The following is a 21954-nucleotide window of genomic DNA, read 5'->3' as shown; positions in this document are numbered from 1 at the left end:
CCCTGTGCACTTCCCATTCACATTCACATTCAAGACATTTGCACCCCCCCCCGCCCCCGCGTAAAATCTTTTGCTTAGCGCCAAAGAGAGGTAATAAAATTTCGCGTCACACAATGACGCTCGTACGAGTTGCTTAGCGCCATACAGGGGGTATTCAAGTTTACTAATAACACAATGCACTCTCTGTATGACCAATAAGGTTTGACTTAAGACATAGTGTACATGTGGTTGCTTTTTTGAATGTGTCTTTCGTCTTAACATCTGATTTGGTCAAGATGGACGACCCTTCCCTTCCCAAAATACCACTACCCCCATTGACCCAGCAATAAACACTCTCTGCCAGTCCCTCACCCGCCCCACCCCCACCCCCACCCCCCCAAAAAAAAAAAAACCCTAAACACCACTACCCCCATAAAATAATCACTTTTAAAAATAGAAATTCACTTTGTTTGGACATTCATTATCTTTTCGAAGCGTTCTTTGCATGTTCAAAAATTTCAAAAAATCACTCAGACAATCCCGGCCAAAATGCTTGGGCCACCCTTTCCTGATACAACAGTTCCCTGTGCACTTCCCATTCACATTCACATTCAAGACATTTGCACCCCCCCCCCCCCCGCCCCCGCTCAATGTTGACTGTAATTCGGAAGACAGTCGGCAAATAGAACCAACATTGAAAGGGGGCAGGGGGGGCCCAACGAGATATGGCCGGGATTGTAGGTCCCTAAGGGGTCATGTGAAAATTGCTTTTTAGCAGCGACCCAACCATCGCCAGCGTGCAGACATCGGTGGGTAGGGTGTTGTAGGCTAGAAAAACAATGCTGATTCCTACCCCCCCCCTCCCCCCTCCACCCCACCCCCAAGCAACAAAACGCATGAAAAGCTACCATTGGCTGGGAGTTATGCGCAGCGCGTGCAAGAGAGGGGCGGGCGCAAAGAGGCGGTCAAAAAATGAGGACGTCGTGTGTGCGCGTGTACGTACATGTGTGTGTGTGCAAAGCATGGTGTGCAAGATACTGTATAAAATGTATACATGCAATGAGATATGGCATCGTGTACATCGTGACATCCACCACCAATTGCAACGTCCACGTTTGTTGTTTAAGATTACCCTATGGACACTGATGACACAGTCTCCAAATTCGTCCTTATTTCATTCTCATCGATGACTTTTTAAGTGGTGGCTGGGTAAGTTCACGTATCCACTGGTTGTCGAATTATTTTCATGGAGCTAGGGAGTATTATCGTAGCGTCATACGTTATCGACCCTCATTCATATGTTTTCGGTCCCTAACTTTGATTCCCGTTTACCGTGAAATTGTGCAAGCTGCATCGGTGACAGAAGCTATGCAGTTTACTCACGGTCTGTTTTTCATCAGGCTTAATCATGCTGAGAATAAAGTTTCCTGTCGTTGGTTATGCTCAAACATTTATAAATTCTTTGCTAAATAAGGGTAAGCCGAATTCCAACCCGTCTTATGTTGTTAAGGAAGACTGTGTTAAACTAGAGGATAACAAAGAAATTGCAGATGCATTCAATGAATACTTCGTTAGCGTCGGTACGAAGCTTACACGTAATCTACCATTATGTAATACTTCGTGTGAGTCTTTTCTTGCAGGAAGATGTTCACACTCTATCTTTTTAACTCCAGTTACGCAAGAAGAAATTGCAGATTCTCTCAACAAACTTACATGTAGCAAGGCTCCTGGTTTTGATGGGTTAAGTCCGTTTGTAATTAAACAGGCTAGGTACATTCTTGCTAAACCACTTGCTGAAATCTTCAACAGGTCCTTATCTTCTGGTATTTTCCCCGATGCGTTAAAAATAGGTAAGGTTATACCAATACATAAAGGGGGTAATAAACATGATATTGGAAATTTTAGACCTATCTCAGTTTTGTCCACGTTCTCAAAGGTTTTTGAAAGGATAGTTTATAATAGACTAATATCATTCATTAATAAAAATAGCATTCTTGCTGAGTCGCAGTTTGGCTTTAGGGAAAACCGATCTACAGAGTTAGCAACCTCATACGTAGTAAATAAACTACTCAAGGCCATAGACGATAAAACGTTTTCCGTTGGTATATTCTTGGACCTTTCAAAGGCTTTCGATACCGTAAACCATGACATTTTAATTTCTAAATTGGAACATTATGGTGTGCGTGGAATAGCATTAGCCTGGTTTAAAAGTTATTTATCTAATAGAAAACAATTTGTATTGTTTAAGTCAACGCTGTCTAAAGAACAATATATTTCCTGTGGAGTTCCACAGGGCTCTGTGTTGGGTCCTCTATTATTTATTATTTATATAAACGACATATGTAATACTTCTGATACAATATCCTTCTCTTTATTTGCAGATGACACAAGTTTAGTGTACAGTCATAGTAACGTAGATACAGCTGTTAGTCACCTTAATTTTGAACTTTTAAAAATAAGCACTTGGCTGTTGGCAAATAAACTATGTATTAATGTACTGAAATCAAATTATATAATATTTTGTCCGAGACAGCAGAAATATACTCAAACGGTTCCTTTAATATTAAATGGTGTTAACTTGCAAAAAGTAAAAAGTACAAAATTTCTAGGCATTTATATTGACGAAAATCTTAACTGGAAGAGTCACGTTGATGTAGTGTCAAGCAAAATATCAAAAACCATCGGTATAATGAATCGTTTGAGGTTTTTCTTACCAAAGAATATCTTAATAACTCTTTACAACTCATTAGTCCTCCCATATTTAAATTACTCAATTCTCACTTGGGGTGGCTCTTCATCCTGTGATAAACTTCTTATTTTACAAAAACGAGCTGTTCGAATAATTTTCAACGCTCATTATCGGGACCATACCTCTCCTTTGTTTGCCGAACTGAAACTACTACACTTTAATGATCTCTATAACCTCAACCTTGGAAAATTCATGTACAGGTATATAAATAATTTGTTACCTTCCTGTTTTAGTTCATGTTTTACTCTCACTTCAGATGTGCATTCTTATAACACTAGAAGCAGCTCGAACAAGAACATTTATGTTAGTTTTAACAGAACGTCAATGTTTAAAAATGGCCTCGTTCAACGAGGTACACATTTTTGGAATAGTCTACCCACCCCTCTTAAAACATCATTAAGTTTATCTACATTCACCAAACAACTAAAAACACAACTGCTCCAATCATATTCTTAATCTGTAATGGAAAAATTGTCATTTAGCAATAGCTCAATTATGCTCCTATATGTCTGTCATTGTCCTTTTTTCGTTTGTCATTTGCCAGTCTGTGTTTGTCTGTCAAGGGTACGGGTACAAAAGCTTTGCTTCACCCTTTGCCCAATGTTGTTATGTGAATAATGTTTAAACTAAGCTTCGTTAAGTTAATATTGTTATAAATGATTATTTCGTCTTTTAAAATATGTTGTTATAATAGTGTTAACTTAATGGTGTATGTATTATGTATTATCATAACAATGTTGAAATAAATGTTCTATGATTGATTGATTGATTGATTGATTTATAAAATGATTGATGTTTGGTACTAATCACTAGTTAGTGCATTACTTTGCCAACATTCAAATGAGTCTCAAAGAAACATCATCCAACCTCGAAAGTTCAAAACAAAATTACTATCTGCTAGATTGACAGTCCCTAGATAATTTTACTTTATTTTATTTAACTTGCCAAGCAAGAGTCTCCCCTCCCTTGGCCAAAAATTAGAAACACAGAAGGCTCCAGTGGTTATGTTGCACTTGTATTTTAGGCATTTCTACAACTTAGTAAAAAAAACTAAATAATAAACACCACTTAATTATTTACACTTTAAAGGGAAAGTACACGTTGGGTAGTTACTCAAAACAAATATTAACTTAAAAACTGACTTGGTAACGAGCATTGGAGAGCTGTTGATAGTATAAAACGTCGTGGGAAACGATTCCCTCTGAAGAAACATAGTTTTTGAGGAAGAGGTAATTTCTCACTAAAATAATAAAAAACTTCTAGTTAGAAGTCTTTTATTCTTATCTGAAAGCACACAAATTCGTCCAATAAGGGTGTTTTTTCTTTCATCATTTTCTCGTAACTCCGATGACCAATTGAGCTTAAATTTTCACAGGCTTGTTGTTTTATGCATATGATGGGATACACCAAGTGAGGACACTGGTCTTTGACAATTACCAACCAAACGTGTACCTTCCCTTTAACTATTAATAATATACTCTTTTTATTTACACTTTGTTTTTGCAAATTTTCACCATGGTAATTTTTAGAATGTCATAAACTCAAAAACAAATATTTTGAATAAAATGAAGACAACTGCTGGCTATGAGTCATAGACAAAGTCTCAGTCTCACAGAACACCTGTAGTCACTGCAGACGTTTCTTCCAAACCATACGTTCTTGTTTGCCTCGAAAACAGGAAGAATACCGTTGCGCTACGGCCCAATCCCATGCTATAATAAAATTATCTGAAACAAATTGTTTGTATTATGAAGTGTGTTTCTGTTTATTGTTAGTCCATAGAAAATGAAACTGCTTTTCATGCATATGAGCATAGCGAAGTAGTATGAAAAAATTAAATCAAATGGGCACTGTTTGCAGTCATCGGGGAGCGGTGTGTGGTGTGAACATTTTGATGTCCATCAAGCTTTAAAATATGTTTGCATACTTCTTATATTATAAACAATGAAGAAAATTAGGGTATCGGTTGATATAGGCCTATGGCATCATATTTTTTGCCAATTCAAAAAAAAAGGCATAAGCCCTAAAACCTTGAAAACAGGTAAGAGGAGGATACCCGTACCTTCTTCAGTTGATCAGCATTCTTTGTGAGTAGAGTTCTTTGCTGAGATTTTTCAAGTTACCTTTAATAACAAGCACTGTATACTCAGTATTTTCCCAAGTCCTGTGAAAAAACATCACAGGCATATTACTCTGCTGGGATTCGAACCCACAACCCTTGCATCTAGCACTAGCAGTGACCAGGGTCTCACCAACTAGACTACCGGGGGGGGGGGGGGGGCAGTTCAAATCCTATGTTTTGGCAGCGGGTACCGCACTGAGTTAAATATTATACCGTTCTGTTGGTTCATGTATACCTTCGGTCGCCATCACCTAGGACTGATCAGCTTGCATAAAAGGATCTACAGTTCAGATAAACACTTAACAGTTTTCATAGAAAATCTTAAGTTGATTACTTCATTAGGGGTTGAAGTTGAACAGAGAAAATTTTACTGGAGAGGGACTCGAACAAACAAGCCAAAGATTAACATGCTGGTGCTCTACATTAGCTATCTAGCTGTATATGTGGTCTCCCTATTTTGTCAATATCTTTGTTCAGGGAAGGTGGTCTCATAATTCCAGGGGGGTGGGGGGGGGGGGTTGCCAGTCGGAAGTCAAACACCCGTTGAAGCGGCACTAAGATATCAAATAATAGACCACAAGGGAAAATGACCAAATCTAAGTTGTGAAATTACATGTGGTTCAATTTTCTTTTATCAGAGGCAAGATTTGAGTCTCCAGAACTGCTGATAATGCGACCACTTATAGAATATCATTGTGCAAATAGTTGTCAATAAGTTTATTGTAGGGCCGACTGGTTTTGTTTGGTTTCCCTTGAAATTAAGCCTGTCTGTTATAGGTGACCAAATTCATTTGGGAGGCCTACCGCATTCAGTTGGGCTGATAACAAATATTTATCATATGAACCTTGTAACTGACTGTTCATAAACACAATTATGTAGAATACAGAACGTTGTTCCTTTATCAATTCAGAAGTAAACATGACGAGTAACGGTGACAATGGCGGAGGCAGCCTCCAGCATCCAAACGGGGAGAAAGGAACATCCAACAAGCATGAAAGTGTGGCATTGAATGAAAGGGTTGACCCGGACAATGGTGATGTTGAGACCGACTCGATCCCTGAGCGTGAAAACTGGGCACATAAACTGGACTTCATCCTCTCCTGCATTGGATATGCCGTCGGTCTTGGAAACATATGGCGTTTCCCTTATCTCTGCTATAAAAATGGTGGCGGTAAGTTGAATCATTTGCAGAATATTCTGTTTGTGTGCTTCTGGATATTGTCATCCAAATAATGAAGGGAAGAAGTGTGTATACACATATGGGCTGGCAATGAGGTCACTAGAGCTTGTCTATATGTATAACCCCCCACCTCCCGAGGTCTGAGGCCGATAGACATGCACTACATGGTAAGCGTCTCTGAATTACGCCTGTCCACATGTGTTTTGAAAGACACCTTGGTTTAAAAAGAAAAGCAACTTTTATTAAAAGTAAACTGTTTGAATTCAATTACTAACTCTTGAGCAATTATTTAAGCAAATTCAACAATTGGAGAAACACTTCGATTTCCCCAGATTCAGTTGCGGTTCCTTGTTCCCATGAGAGAGCGCTGTAACCAGTCAACAATTTAAAGTGTATTGCCTGGCCTCAAACTATTTCCCACAAATTATGCACGCGCGAGTGGCACCTGCACTAGCCTAGATATAATTAACCCCATGTGACCATTTTTAGCCAACCGGAATACAGGAACTAGCAAGAGGTTTGTTATAAAAGTTGTTATTGTCAGTCGCAGCATATCGCACAGTTCAAAAAACAAGATTGATTTTTGTACTTTTCAACATTTTTTAAAAATTATTAGGTTGGTACTAAGTTAAACTTCTAGGCAAACCATCTCTAACTTAAAAAATAATACCTTATAGATATTTACACCCTTCCCCCATAGTACAGTTTGTACACTTGTGAAAATGTTGAACCACCCATATTAAACCATGTGATCTTTTAGAAAACATTTGAAACTTCACAATTTCATAACTGACGTTTTGCAAATCTTCCTAATTCTTCCTAAAAGTATTCCTTTATTATACTTTCCTCAGGTGCCTTTCTGATCCCTTATTTCCTGTGCCTGATAGTGACGGGTATTCCCTTATTTCTCCTGGAGGTAACTCTGGGACAGTTCATGGCAAGAGGCTGTATCATGAGCTGGCAAATTAGCCCTCTATTTCAAGGTAAATTCCAATTTCATACAGCCTGTAAGCACAAAAAACTTGCTAAGTATTGAAAAATACTGTTTTATAGAAACGGGTTACCAGCCAAATTACATTAAGTTTACATTGTTGTGACTGGTGTCCCACTCAATTTTTGCTTTGCAAAGAAATTTGTTAAGAAGTATTTTCTGCTTAAAAGTTTCATGAAATTGGCCCAGGGGTGTAGCAAGGGCATTTTCTTTTGGCAGTAATGCTTAATTTTTGCGCTTAATTTTTTGCTCACAATAATTCATTCAGTAAAAAAATTCATTTTGGTTCAGTTAACCCATATACACTGGCATGTTTTAGCACTGTACACTTGAAAATTTCCTGAGTTCTGTGAAAAAACCCAATCACAGGCATATTACTGGGTGGGATTCGAACCCACGACCTTTGCAATTCTAGAGCAGTGTCAAAATAGCTAGATTTAGCCCTAACATGGATGACTTCACTGCACACGACACTTTCTGAGAAATACACAAAAGCAAATAGTTTAGCGTAAACTATTTGTATACGTAACTCTCTTATCAGTTTTAAGATTTGACAATTGATGGTTTGTCGGTTATCGTCTTAACGGACAGTAAACTCTGTTGGGGGTACAAGTTCTGGGGATTATCTGCTGCTTGATGTGGTACAGTGGTATTTTTTGGTTTATTGCCAAAATAAGCATCGCAGTTCATATATACAAGAAAATATGCATCTTTTGTGCTGTTTGTGATTTATGTGCTACAATTTTGTGTTAAGTAGTGTGTTAGTTACAATTGTGTGTTACAATTTTTTTCATGTATTGCAAGTATTCGTAGTCAATTTTTTCCATTGTCAATTTCCTCCATGGTCAGGGCCAAAATTTATATACCTAAAGGGATTGTCCCATTGGATAGTGAATTGGTTCGCTTTCGGACAATCCCTAGGCTTCTGTTTGCTTTTTCTGTATTTTCTGTACTTCTGTATGTCTCTCATTGTTTTACTAATGTTTTTAAATCCTACATTTTCTGCTATTGTGGCTGTGTGTTTTTAAAGCCTGAAAGAATAAATAAATAAAGTTGTACGGAGTTGAATTGAACTATTTCAACACTTTGTTTCTGGGCCGAATTTTAGACACAGCTCTCAAGCAGCAAGCAGAAAATATTTTGTTCACAAAAGAAACTTCTCTTATACCTAATTTTCCAAAACCCCCCTCCCCGCAAAAAGAAAGAACACCAAACAAAACACCCTTGTAGTAATTATACTAGGAATTAATTAGTTGAACTTTGGTGTTTCTTACTCTAGGTATTGGGTACGCAACTACAGTGGTCTGCACCTTTTGTAATCAATACTACATTGTCATCCTGGCCTGGAGCCTGTTCTACCTGTTCCAGTCCTTTACTTTAGAGTTACCATGGGCCACCTGTGGTAATGAGTGGAATACTGATCAATGTGTTGAATCAAAGAAAGAAGTGAGTCTGCAGCCCAAAAAATCATGTGTCTTTTTTATGTTTTTTCCAGTGGTTAAATTCTGGCTGACTGGTGGGTTTTTTTGCATCGGGATATTTTTGTGGTTGTTACGAATATTTTTTTTGTTTATTTGGCAATTTCACATAAAAATACAAAACAAACAATGTATATACAATATGGATAAAACTCTAAAATAATTAAACATTACATATTTGTACTATTACACTGATGTGTATTAAGCACTATTACTCAGTGCTTTCCAGTGTTGTGTGAAACAAAAAATCCACAGACAAACTTCTCAGGAGGGATTAGAACCCACGATCTTCATGCTGCTAGAGAGGGTGCCTTTGTTTCCCCCTATGTGTTGAGATATCAACTTTGCAATAGGTCAATATCCTAGTCAATGCTATATCAATACTTGATAAGTTGTCAGTGTAGAATAAATATTTACTGCCTTGAAACTACAGATAAAAATAATCAAACTCAATTTACTCAGTTGTCTACTTGACTTGCATATGAACAGGGTCAACCAGTGACCTTGTAGCTATCGTTAATATTTAGCGAGAGACACATTGTCGGGTTGTAGTAAATTTCGTCGTACTTGCTATCCCAACTCTGAGACATGACACTGTAACAATGCTGCCAACTCTGTCAAGGATTAGTCCAAGGATTAAATCAGGGCTCAATTTCATAGAGCTGCTAAGCACAAAAATTTGCTTAGTAAGAAATTTCTTCCTTGATAAAAACGGGATAACCAACCAATCTTTTATTTGTTGCACATTGCTTGTGCTGTTGTTTGCTCATCCTAAAAGGTCATGCGGAAATATGGTGGGTAATCCTTTTTTATCAAGGCAGAAATTTCACGCTAGGCAAATGTTTGTGCTTAGCCGCCTCTATGAAATTGGGCCCAGAACATCAAAGTACTGAAAGCTGACAGCTAGAGGGAGCCAAAACTTGCGCTTGGACCACACACAATACTGAAAACTTACCGTGTTTCTTCTTTCCCATTCAAGTTTTCCTCCTTTTTTATTCTGTGCAAGGGAGCTAGAAACACATCATGCGTCAACTACACTCAGGTAAATGAAACTTACTCAACAAACTACACACTCATCACTGCTGTTAATGGCACAGGCACAAACGACACAAACTTCTTACCGGATTGTGCTAATATGAGTGGACCACTTGTTTCATCAGTGCAAGAATTCTGGGAGTAAGTTACACATTGTTATTATTATTATTATTGTTGTCCTTCTATAACACAGAGGCAAATAAATGAATCCTTCGCAGTATATATGCTAATTTTGCGCGTGCATACATTATTGGTTGTCAAACACTATAGTGTGGCAACAAAAACATACATGAAGAAAAGTACAGTAGCTTTGGATGATAATAATGATAACGTAACAAAGTTTTATAGAGCGCACAAATCCACAAAAGTGCTCGGGGCGCTATTACAAAGAAACTCAAACAAAAATCACAAAGAACAGATTAAATACAAAAGAACGGATCTATCGACATGAGGTGTGTTTTGAGAGATTTTTTTAAATAGTGGATAGAAGTGGATGTTTTGATGTGAAGAGGAAGTTGATTCCAGAGATGTGGGGCTGACAGAAAAAGATCTGTATATGGATTTTGATACACTTTGAACTACTGCGGTCATGGAACAATAATATCACTTTTTATCCCCAAATATGTTTATCTGAGAAGCCTAACCCACAGATCTCGTGTTCCAATTGCAGACTGTTCTTCCTGCGTGGACACAACCTGCTCCAGATTTTCGACAATATCTCAAAAACACTACCACCTTTTGAAATACAATTTTCACCGGTTAGTTTTATGGTATAATATCTATAACTAATAAAGGATTGAAACAAACGGTTTGTTCACATTACCTAATCCCTTTAATGTGTTGTTTTGTGTGAAGGAACAAAGTTCTGCAGGTATCAGGAGGTCTGGATGAGATTGGAACCTTTGTCTGGCCATTGGTTTTATGCCTTATACTAGCCTGGGTCCTGGTTTACTTCATCGTATGGAAAGGTGTTAGGAGCTCCGGAAAGGTACGCTAACAAATACCCAATAGATCTTTATCACAGTGCAGCCATCTTGAATTGCTCTCATTGTATCAATGTAACCAAACTGAGGCTGGAAGAACAAAAAAGTCTGGTTCCTAATTGCAAAATTATTATTAGCACTCATTAATGTTATTCGCTACAAGGAACATGACCCAGATGGAGGCATCATGATAAAGGTCTATTGGGTTGTATTTTAAAGCTCTTTTCAGTAATATATTTTACAAAATATTTTCTTGAAACAAAACGATCTTTCATCAGTAATGTTTTTTCCTACAGTAAGCCTTTTTCTAACCAAGACCCGCCCCAACCCTTGGCACAACATAACCATAACCCTTCTTTTTACTCCCCAAACATAAATTGAACTTCGATCAGCTCTTAACCTAAAACTATATAACCATATCCCTCCCTTATCTTTAATCATTTAAAGAAGAGCCATTCAATGTTCCAATAGATCCATAGTTATAGTTTAAGAGAATCAACTGAGAACACCAAATAGACATTTGTTTTTTAAAGGAAAGCTTAACATTAATTTTTAAGGAAAGCTAAAAATTAAATTATTAGGCTAGTAAATATTTTGTTTATTTGATAAAAAATTGTAAACAAGTGATTTATAAGGCTATTAAATATTTTTTTAAGTTTTCCAATATTCAAGTGCTTAAAAATTAAGTTTGTTGGCAGTTAACCAGTTTTACTTTTTTATCCTCAAAAGTTGAGTCCTGTTTGTGCACAAGAACTGGTGTCCTTGAATGAGAACTGATGGAAGATCTTCCATCTTTTTCTTGTTTAATATTTAACGCTTTTGGGACAGAGTCCCACATACCAGAGGAAATTGTTAACTGTAGCCTAAGTGAAAGTGGCTTTTTAAAAATGTGTACAACATTTGGGATTTTTATTATAATATTTTATTAGATATTGTTTGGAATATTGTTCCAATATTCAGGTCTATAAATAGTTTAATTTAAAGGGAAGGTATACGTTTGGTAATCACTCTTAAATTTAACCGTAATAAAAACTGACATGTTTTTTTTTATAATAATTACCTGTTTCAGGTTGTGTACTTCACTGCAACTTTTCCATATGTTGTGCTCACCATAATGCTTATCCGAGGCTTAACCCTGGAAGGAGCCGCCAATGGGCTTTTATTCTACCTCAAACCAGATATATCCCGCTTAGCAGACGGCCAGGTATGATTGAGTTTTTCCTTAAAGGCAGTGGACACTTGGTAATTACTCAAAATAATTATTATCATAAAACCTTACTTGGTAACGAGTAATGTGGAGAGGTTGATGGTATAAAACATTGTGAGAAACGGCTCCCTCTGAAGTGACGTAGTTTTCGAGAAAGAATTAATATTCCACGAATTTGATTTCAAGACCTAAAGTTAAGAATTTGAGGTCTCGAAATCAAGCATCTGAAGCACACCATTTCGTGTGACAAGGGTGTTTTTGTCTTTCATAGAAATCTCGCAACTCCGACGACCAAACAAGCTCAAATTTTCACAGGTTTGTTATTCTATGCATATGTTGAGATACACCAAGTGAGAAGACTGGTCTTTCACAATTACCAATAGTGTCCACATCTTCAAAGTTAGCATAGCTGGGTCGTGGCCAACAATTAGCAGAGCAAAGTTGTAGTGGGATCACCATTATCGTAAAAGCAGCATTGTAGCATCGGCAACCATTTTCGAAGTAAACACTGCTTGGTCGGCATTGGTCCTGGTGTAATCGTCAGTAATCGTAGTGACAGCGAGTCAGAAACACTTTTTAATTACCAATAGTGTCCACTGCCTTTAAAAGGGAAACATTCAACAAGCTGAAAAACAAAGTGAAGTACTCAATTTTTACTTGTTGTTAAGAATCATCTGTATAATTTCAGGTATGGGTTGATGCAGGGTCACAGATATTTTACTCATTTGCTGTTGGTTTTGGAACGCTGACTGCTCTGGGAAGCTACAATAAATTCCATAATAATTGCTACAGGTATGAAGGTTATAGCAGACTTTTACTTTTCATTTCATGCAACATGTACATCTGAAAACACACTGGACCAGAGCCCAGCAATTTATCAGTGGGCCAGAAAGACCTTTTGCACATGGCGTCACATGCTCAAACAGCGCCCCCTCTGAGGTCAAAGGAACACCTATCATTAGCTGGGGTGGTGCATTGTTTGACCTTTGGCAATGGGAGCCATATGCACAGGTTCTGTATTAGAGCAATAACCTCAGTTGGACAAACATATTCTTTTTAACGTTGACATCTTCTTAGTAACTGACAGAGCCTAGCCAAAAGCCCAATGCCCAAGCCAAGGTTTGTAAATGGCCTATGACAAAGGGTTAGTAAAGTGTTTGGTGGTAGTCTTGTTTGGCGTCGTTCATTTTGTTAATGTAGTCACTGAAATCAAACACAATTTATTGGAGAAGAGGTATTTGTATCACACAAACAGCTCAAAATGAATTGTTTTGACCAAGATTCTTCATAAATTTGCACGGTCCCTCCAAGCCAGAACCTCTAAGCAAGTTGATGTTGCATCCTCTAATCTACCGGTGAAAATTACAAAAATTTGTGTTGCCAAATCAAGAATAGTTTGATGGTAGAAAATAGTCCCTCTGGTCTTGTCTCACACATCTCCACTGCAATAAAAAGGAACATTGGCATGCTTGTAAGGTATTGCCATGCATTTAACAGAAACACTTCCATCACAATTATTATTATAGTATTTTCTGTTTAAACTGTGAGGTGTCTTGGGACAATATGTTTGCCTTGCAAAAGTAAATGCTCGCCAGGTTCAACCAAATTTAGAGCAATAAAATCCTTTCATTATGGTTATAAGTGGGATTGCCATTTTCTGAGGGTGTACGCGTCTTTTTGCCTTCCAATGATTGTCATAAAAGAATTCTGTCGCTTTCAGAGTAATTAATAGAATTGCTGGTTGGTTTTACAGGGATACACTGATTGTGACAGTGTTTAACTGCATGACAAGCTTTTATGGTGGGTTGGTCATCTTCTCAGTGCTTGGCTTTATGTCATATGAACAAGGAGTACCAATAGAGGAGGTGGCTGATAAAGGTAGGCCCCTACCCTTGAAGAAAGTATTGTCCTTTCTCTGATGAAAACTGACCCAAAGATTCCTTTTTCAAAACAAAATCTAACCCAGAGAAAAGTAAACGGTTCCATACTGAGATTGGTGGGTTTTAACCTAGTCCTGCAGCCGATTTCTCGAAACTTTACGCAACTGCGTAAGTCCACTTGCGCAGCACCGTAAATCCGTTGTGCAATGTGCCATAAACGTTGCGCAGGTGGACTTACGTTGTTGCCCAAGTGGACTTATGCAGTTAGGTGGACTTACGTTGTTGCCCAAGTGGACTTATGCAGTTGCGTGAAGTTTTCTGAAACCGGCTGCAGGGCAGGGTTAAAAGTTATTTTGAGTGAGCCAATTTTGAGTTTATTTCATCCCAATAATTTGTTGTAGTGTGAGCGCTCCACTTAAATCTCTGTATTAAATTTGTCCTGATCACAGAGATTGATTAAAGTGTAGTGTGAAAGGGGCTTATCTAGTTTTGTTTATAATTTCTCTGCAGGTCCTGGTTTGGCATTTATTGCTTATCCAAAGGCGTTGTCTCTCATGCCTGCTGCTCCTTTCTGGTCATGTTTGTTCTTCTTCATGATACTACTGGTTGGTTTGGATAGTCAGGTAAATTCAGTAAAATTTCCTTTAAGTTCAATACTTTCTTTGTGTAAGCATTATACAAATAAAACGTGGTTTGAGGGTGACTAGTCGATATCGCCTTGGGAACTAGTTTGTTAACTTCCAATACTGAGGGGAGCTAATAATGGACTAGTCACACGAAAGAAACCATGTTATATTTGTTGAACAAACTTCATACATATTCAGTTACCGTTGCAAAAAGGAGCAAGAGAAAATGACGACTGAAATAAAATGCATTCTGGATAGTTTTGTTCATGAACATTTTTTAAATTTTAATTTCTGCACTTTATGAACACAAATCTTATACTTTGCACTTTATGAGCACAAAAACTTACTCTGATGAACACAAAAACTGACTGAATCTGTGATTCATTAATAAACACAAGGAAGGATACATAATGGATCTAGCTCAGTCTATTGCTCACGTATTAATGTTTCAGCTGTTATAAAATGTTCACGATCGTAAAGCGCATGGCAAGTAGATATCACCCTGGGATGACGTCGCACAATGGTAATGCGCATGACAAGTTGAATAGTTCCAGGGGAGCTATTATACTTGTCATGCGCATTCACCACAGCCTGAATACTCACGTGCGCGCTTGGTAATTAGCAAAATTAACACCTGGCACGTGATGGTGAATGGACCAATGAGAACTCGACTCTCGGTCATGAATATGTATACCTTATTTTCACTTCAGTTTGAGAGAAATCATAATACACCTGGGACAGTTAGCTTATTGCTATTTTTATCAACCCCAGTACCCTTCAGACGATCTTCCTCTGATACAGCAGTACCCCATAACATTATTCAGCAGACTTCCAGAGATTCCAGGGTCACAACCAACAAAAGGAGGGGAGGGGTTACTTGCCACTATGGAGCACTAAATGAAAAATATAGGCCTTTACAGTGGTGTCACCAGCAGACAGGCAAGACCATGGGCCCTAGAAAGATGTTTACTCGGACAAAACATAGTTTAAAGTAACAGTACACTCCAAACATTGAAAAAGAGTGTAAAAGGAATTATGTGGCAAACATTATGATGTGGAGTCGAGTCGGGGGGGGGGGGGGGGTGGGGCTCTGTGGATTTCATACTCACGGGAATTAATGGCACTTTCAGCTTTAACTCCAGTGAGCAATTGACCCCATCATCGCAGCGTTCAACAAAGACCGATCCACTAAGCTCCGCCCCATTGCGTTTTAACCAATCACAACACAACGAAGGTCCGACAAATAAGGTCCGACATGTGTGCGCTTATCTTGGCGCGCGCGGCAGAGTTGTGTTCTTGCTCACACGTGCGTCGTGGGCGGAGCCTACTGGATTGGTCTATTGCTCAATGTAAACCTCCAATAAGTAAATATATATGATATAATATTCTTCATTGCAGTTCGTAGCTGTTGAGGGCTTGATCACCGCACTGGTGGATATTTTTCCGCGGCAGTTACGGGGAAAATACAGGCGAGAGCTGTTCACACTTTTCATTTGTGTCATGACGTTCTTCGCTGGCCTTATCTTTGTCACCAATGTAAGATTTCAATCAACAACATTAACAATTCTAGCTTTTACAAAGTTTCACACCTGAAATTTTGTTTTTGTTTTCCTTGTATAAAAAAACATCACATTGAAATTCAGCCTTTAGTGTGCAGAATAATATGACTTCAAAAGCCAAAAGTTATTCCTTGAAGCTAGGAGTCCACTGGGCCAGCGCCAGTTGGTGCCAGTTCGCGCCAAAGATTATGTGATTGGCCCGAGTGGCTTGCTGTGGCACCGAATTAATGTCCGCTCGGCATGTGTCGCCAAGTGGAATAAACTGGGTGCCATATGGCGTGCGCGAAATGCCACTCGGCTTGCTCCAAAATGTTGCGCCAGTTCACGCCATTACACGGCCATTTGATTCCAAAATTCACCCTGTTGGTGCCATTCGCGCCAGACGGCTACTTTGCGCCACTTGGTGATTAGTTTGTGCCAAAGGTCGCCAAATTGGTTTGAACTTGCCGGCGCTTGGCGCTACTTGCCGACTATATAAATACTGGCCATCAGCTACCTGGTTCAGACCCTCCTCAGCTGCAGCTTCGTTGAAAATTGTGTGAAATCTTGTAGAAATTGTGAAGGAAAAAATAGTGGAGGTGTTGTCGAGTCGAACCTTGAAAGTTGTGTGAGTCCTGCGATGCCGCCCTGCTATTACAGGCGGCAAGTGGCACCGAATGGCGGGCAACCAGGTGGCATTTGGCGCGAAGTAGTCACCAATCGGGTGCCATTTGGCGCGCTTTGGCGGGCTATCCGCCTCTGTTGGAATTATTTGACGCGTAGTGGCGCAAACAAGGTGAACATTCCAGTGGATTCCAATAGGCGGATTGTTTGCACCGAAGGGCGATATGTTTGCGCCATTTGGTGCCACTTGGCGCTGATTGCTCGATGCAAGTGGCGCGACGAAAATTTCAAACATTTTGAAATTTTCTTGCCGCCACATTCAAAGTTGGTGCCGTTACGGGCCACCACGAGCCAGTTGGGAGGCAGTTTGAGCCACTACACGCCACTAGGCACCTTATTGGCGACACTAGGCGCCACAGTAAATTGCATGGGCGCAATCTGGCACCAACTGGCGCTGGCCCAGTGGACTCCTAGCATGAGAGACAATAGTGCTGACAATTTTGTCTGAAAATGGCAGAACTGCCAAAGCTCCTTGAATCTGCAGAAACTTCTGTGAAAATAAACTAATCATTTATCATGTAATCCGAAATGGTTACAGACTGTTAATTTTTCATCCTCGTACACGCAGTCTAGTTGTCTAGTAAAACTAAGACATATCATGTGACGCGCTCTAAACCAATGAAAAGGCAGAATATTGGTAAAGGGTGTTATAATATAAAACATAATGAGAAACGGCTCCCTCTGAAGTTATGTAGTTTTTGAGAAAGGAGTAAAAATTTGATTTGGAGACCTCGGATTTAGAATTTGAGGTCTCGAAATCAAGCATCTGAAAGCACACAACTTGTGACAAGGGTGCTTTTTTTCCCTTTATTATCTCGCAACTTCAACGACCAATTGAGCTCAAATATTCACAGGTGTGTTATTTTATACATATGTTGAGATACAAGAAGTGAGAAGACTGGTCTTTGACAAATACCAAAGGTGTCCAGTGTCTTTAATATGGTGGCTGTAAATGGCTGCAAGTATGGTGATGATTATACGTAAAAATGACTGCTATCTGTATTATAAGGGAAATTATAACAATAATTTTCCTTTTTATTTTTCAGGGTGGTATATATGTCTTCAAGCTGTACGATTACTATTCAGCCAGCTATCCATTGTTCTTCATTGGTGCATTGGAAGCAGCTGTTATATCATGGGTTTATGGTGAGCTTCTACACACTTTATACAAACTTATCTGACCCATGGTTATGTGTGTTAATAATAATTTATGTAAACTTGTTTCTGCGATCACGCACCGATTGGTTCCCTAAAAAAAATCGCGAGAAAACAAAGAAAAAGTTACCTGATGCTTCCGGATTCCAAAGTCATAGTGAGAGCTGGTCAGAAGTTGGTTAAATTATGTTGACAGAGGGCGCCCTATAACAAATTACTTTGAGTGTACAATCCATTTCAATCAGTTTCGTCTTAGGCCAAGACTAAAGCCTGTGTACACGGAATGCTTATTGTTGCATTACACATAAAGAAATAATTCCCTCTTTAATTTCCATCCAAATAAACATACTCCAAATAAACTTTACACTATAATGTAGGTGAGATTTCGCAATGCTTTCCATCGCAATCACTAGCATCGAGAGTATAAATAAAGATAATAAGTACAGGTTTCTCATGGTTGTAAAGACGACATTTCTATAAATGACAAGCTATCTTTATGAGTTTCTCTAATGAGGCAAATCGGTTAAGAGAGTCAAAGCCATATAATTTCTAGCCATATTATTTCTAGCGTGACAGCTCCAACAAAACCATACTTTTTTACAATCCTTATTTTCATTCATCAGGTGCTGACAGATTTTATGATGACATAGAACACATGATTGGCTACAAGCCTTTTATTTGGTTCAAGATCTGCTGGAAGTACCTCATTCCTGTTGTTGCAATGGTAAGTTACTTATAGCATCCCATTATGTTTCAACTGGAAAAGTTCTTACATTTACACCTGCCCAACTGTATATTTGTTAAGATGATTTTCCCATTTTATAGATGATCTTTTATAGATAATCTGTCTATGTGCCAATCTTATCACCAACCTGCCATACTATTTCTTTGACTATTACTTCTTCTTTGCCAGTCCATCTTGATCTTTGCCCTGGCTACCTACACGCCCATCATCTACAATGGTTACTCTTACCCGCTGTGGGGTGAAATGATCGGCTGGATGCTCTCCATTATTTCGGTCATCTTGATCCCAATCACTTTTGTCACGTTGCTGTGTCGGGCCGAAGGGTCCCTCCATGAGGTAAGGATGGATATTTTTGGAGTGCAAGGACTTCGGCGACAGCTACGGCTAGAATGGCTTGTCTGCCTATTCTTCAACACTAACAGACGCGCTGATCTAACCGTAGCTGTAGCAGAAGTTGCTGTTTCTGACACTGCCTAAGATTGTATTACTTCGGCCTTTGTCACTTTTGAAGACAAGAACTTAATAAGAATGTATTGTTCTTAAATCAGTTTTGTAGTCAAGTTCTTGTTGGAATTCAATTGTTCCTTTATCACTTTTGTAGACAAGTACTTTGTGGGAATGTATTGGCACTATTTTTGAAGTTGAGTACTTTGTAGGAACTTTTCAGTACTTTAGTTGCGAGTCATGGTGGAGCTAAGGGCACCAGACTGGAGTTCTGGTGTTTTGAGTGCGGGTTCAGGCCCTGGTCGTGGCACTTAGAGATGTATTTGCTTTGTCCTCGTGTATAGTACATTAAGACATACATAGGTCCCGTGTACAAGAATCGGTAGTGCACGTAGAAGAGCCCAGAACACTTATCGTGGAAGAGTATGGGTTAACCCTGGTGTTTCTGGTTCACATAGCAAGTACCCATGTTTACAAATTACAGGGTTGAGATATACCATGCCATACCATTATAAGCTCACTTATGAGGCATCTTTGGGTGTTAGTAGAGTTAGAAACACTTCATTTATCTCTCCAACCATATCATTGATTGTTACAGAGATGGAAAGCGCTAACAACACCACGATTGCAACCACATCAGATTCGACCGAGTACTGCACTTACCACAATTGGTGGCCTTAGCTTGGATGTTTACCATAAATGCCCAAGAGAGGAGCCGCTGTCTGAGAACCATGCTGAGAAAGAGCCACTAAAACAGTCTATGACTTGAAGGAATGTTGGAACATCGTATTTTTGGAAGTCTAAAGGCCGTTCAGTTCTTTTATTTTTTAATAAGTATTGGCCTTGTGAACTATTTCTTTGGTGCTTACTTGTTTTTGTAAAAGACTCTTTTGGTGATGTAATGGACCTCTAGGTGATTGGAATATGATAAGATCCTCAGGCAACAAGATTATCTCTATAAAACTTCTAATTCTGATGATTTCTATGAAAAAAAATAAAAAATAGCTCCCAATATTACACAACAATATGAACTAGGTCCCAATATTACACAAGTTGTGTACGGTGAGTGGCACACAACAGTTTGCAAAGCAGGCATTGCTGAGTTTGTCTATGAGTGGGACAGTACCGATGTTGTTAAGGGATTAGGGTACTTTTTCTAACACAAAACACAATGTCCACAGATTTACATTAAATATTATACACATAATGAATGTTTATGAGTGCAATGGTGCGAATATGTTCATGAGTTGAAAGATGGAATGTTCTATTCAACGAGGCGGAGCCGAGTTGAATGGAACATTCCAGCTTTCAACGAATGAACATACTCGCACCATTGCACGAATGAAAAACATTCATTATTTGTTTTATATAACATCCAAGTAGAACTTTGTCATTTTGATTGAAAGATACAACTTTCAAAACAAACAATTTCAACTGTAGAAGCCGAATGCTAGTAATTTTACTATGCCTTCTTGCAGTAACACCTGCTGCGTTACCAAAGACACGCGCACGCAGTGATGTTTTTACTGAGCTTTTTCGTTCCATCCGAAAAGTACCATTGCACGCTGCCAGCGTGCCAGCGTGCAATGGTACTTTTCGGATGGAACGAAAAAGCACGGTGAGTGACTCAGCGTGCAATGGTACTTTTATTTGCTATCACGTGACGGACAATCCTCCAATCAAATGGCAAGGATCTGCTTGGGTGTTATATAAACACTGTTAAAGATAATGATAGTAGAAACCGTACCTTAAAATATTAGTTGCTAACAGCAAAAACAATGAGTAAAACAATGTCATGAAAATACTTTTTTACATGCTGAAATAGTTTTTGTCGCATGATCACTGACACAAAAATTTTTTCATGACATTGTTTTACTCACTTCTCAAAAACTACAGCACCTCAGCAACCAATATTTTCAGGGAAGCTTTCTACCATCATTATCTTCAAACAGTGTTAGTTTAGTGTATATGTGTAGACATTGTGTTTTTTGTCCTACAAAAAGTACATGGACCATGTGTAACATATCTTTTGAGGCATGGTTGTACCCGAAAGTCTACTGTTTTTATTTATAGTTACTCTAACAAATTTATTCATGAACTTTTCCAATTATGGGTAGTTTGTTTGCCACTAATAAGAGGATATTCACTCAAAATGTTGTCAGGGTGATTGGACAGTGCATTAACCACAACTCCTTTGATAATTTGAGGTAATTCCTTTGACATTTCAGTGAAATTAACAGATTAAAAAATATGGTTTTAAACCGACAAGGTGTTTACAGTGCTGGATTTATAGACTCGTTACTTGACACTTATAAAACTTGAGGCTTGTTTTCATTTTTTCTTCAGCAAGAAAGTTTTTAATGAGAAACTTTGAAATAAAAAAACACTGGCCTATGGCTTTAGAATTACCTTATTAATTAATGAAATGATGATTAATTAATACTTCATAACAAGGAGAGTGTATTAAATATACAATACAAATTTATTAATTTGTATTTGAATTTTCTGAATTCTTTTTTAGTTGAATGTTTTTATTTGCTTTTCATATGGATAAAAGGTTTAAATATCACAATTATAAAAAAAAATCTCTGAGGCTGGTTTTATACATTGTATCTTTCAGTTGTTTTTGTTCTTTGGGTTTCTTACCCATGGTGAATGGATCTATCTGATATAACACCACAGATGGAATTGAGTCTATAACACCACAGATGGAATTGAGTCCGATGAGGGTGGGTCAAAAGAATTTCATAAAGAGAAACCTTTTGTAAACGTTGACTATTGTAAAGCAGTTTTTGGTACACAACTATAAAACATTGCAGAGTTATAACTACAGCATGGTCTCCATCTCAACTTCCAGAATTGTAACATCAATTTTTGTACATAACCAACAAATTTGAAACAAATCACTATATTTTGATAGAATAGCTACCCAGGCCCAAGTGTCATAGCACTGACTAAAACTTAGCTTGGGTTGCCCTATAATATGCATTCTTTTCTAAGAGGTAATTTAAACCCCATAGCAAAAGGCTTGAGCATGCTGTAGTTATAACTCTGCCATGTTTTATAGTTGACGGTCCCGGTATAAACAAAAAACTAAAAGAAACCTGAAACTTCCTGACAAGCTATAACTCCCCATGTTGTCAACATCTAACAATTG

The 21954-nt window shown here is 38.3% G+C and overlaps 1 protein-coding gene across 1 annotated transcript; it reads left to right on the top strand.

Moving 5' to 3' along the window:
* Window positions 1–965: 965 nt before the first annotated feature.
* Window positions 966–20017, top strand: LOC117306812 (sodium- and chloride-dependent GABA transporter 2-like). The gene is made up of 15 exons (XM_033791337.1): window positions 966–1188; window positions 5762–6022; window positions 6883–7014; window positions 8302–8468; window positions 9507–9676; window positions 10391–10523; window positions 11588–11722; window positions 12414–12517; window positions 13479–13603; window positions 14116–14228; window positions 15630–15767; window positions 17500–17599; window positions 18232–18332; window positions 18522–18689; window positions 19396–20017. The coding sequence occupies exons 2-15, from the start codon at window positions 5770–5772 to the stop codon at window positions 19564–19566; spliced, it is 2010 nt and encodes a 669-aa protein (XP_033647228.1). The 5' UTR covers window positions 966–1188; window positions 5762–5769; the 3' UTR covers window positions 19567–20017.
* The last annotated feature ends 1937 nt before the right edge of the window (window positions 20018–21954 follow it).

This window comes from Asterias rubens, chromosome 2 (assembly GCF_902459465.1).
Source record: "Asterias rubens chromosome 2, eAstRub1.3, whole genome shotgun sequence".
Lineage (NCBI taxonomy): Eukaryota > Metazoa > Echinodermata > Asteroidea > Forcipulatida > Asteriidae > Asterias > Asterias rubens.
This window is presented reverse-complemented; position numbering and strand designations above follow the sequence as displayed.

Excerpts from the sequence above, each read along its gene's own strand:
- LOC117306812 (XM_033791337.1), top strand. The coding sequence starts at position 5,770 with ATGACGAGTAACGGTGACAATGGCGGAGGCAGCCTCCAGCATCCAAAC. Across the intron at positions 11,723-12,413 it reads CCCGCTTAGCAGACGGCCAG|GTATGGGTTGATGCAGGGTC; the intron begins GTATGATTGAGT and ends GTATAATTTCAG. Across the intron at positions 12,518-13,478 it reads TTCCATAATAATTGCTACAG|GGATACACTGATTGTGACAG; the intron begins GTATGAAGGTTA and ends TTGGTTTTACAG.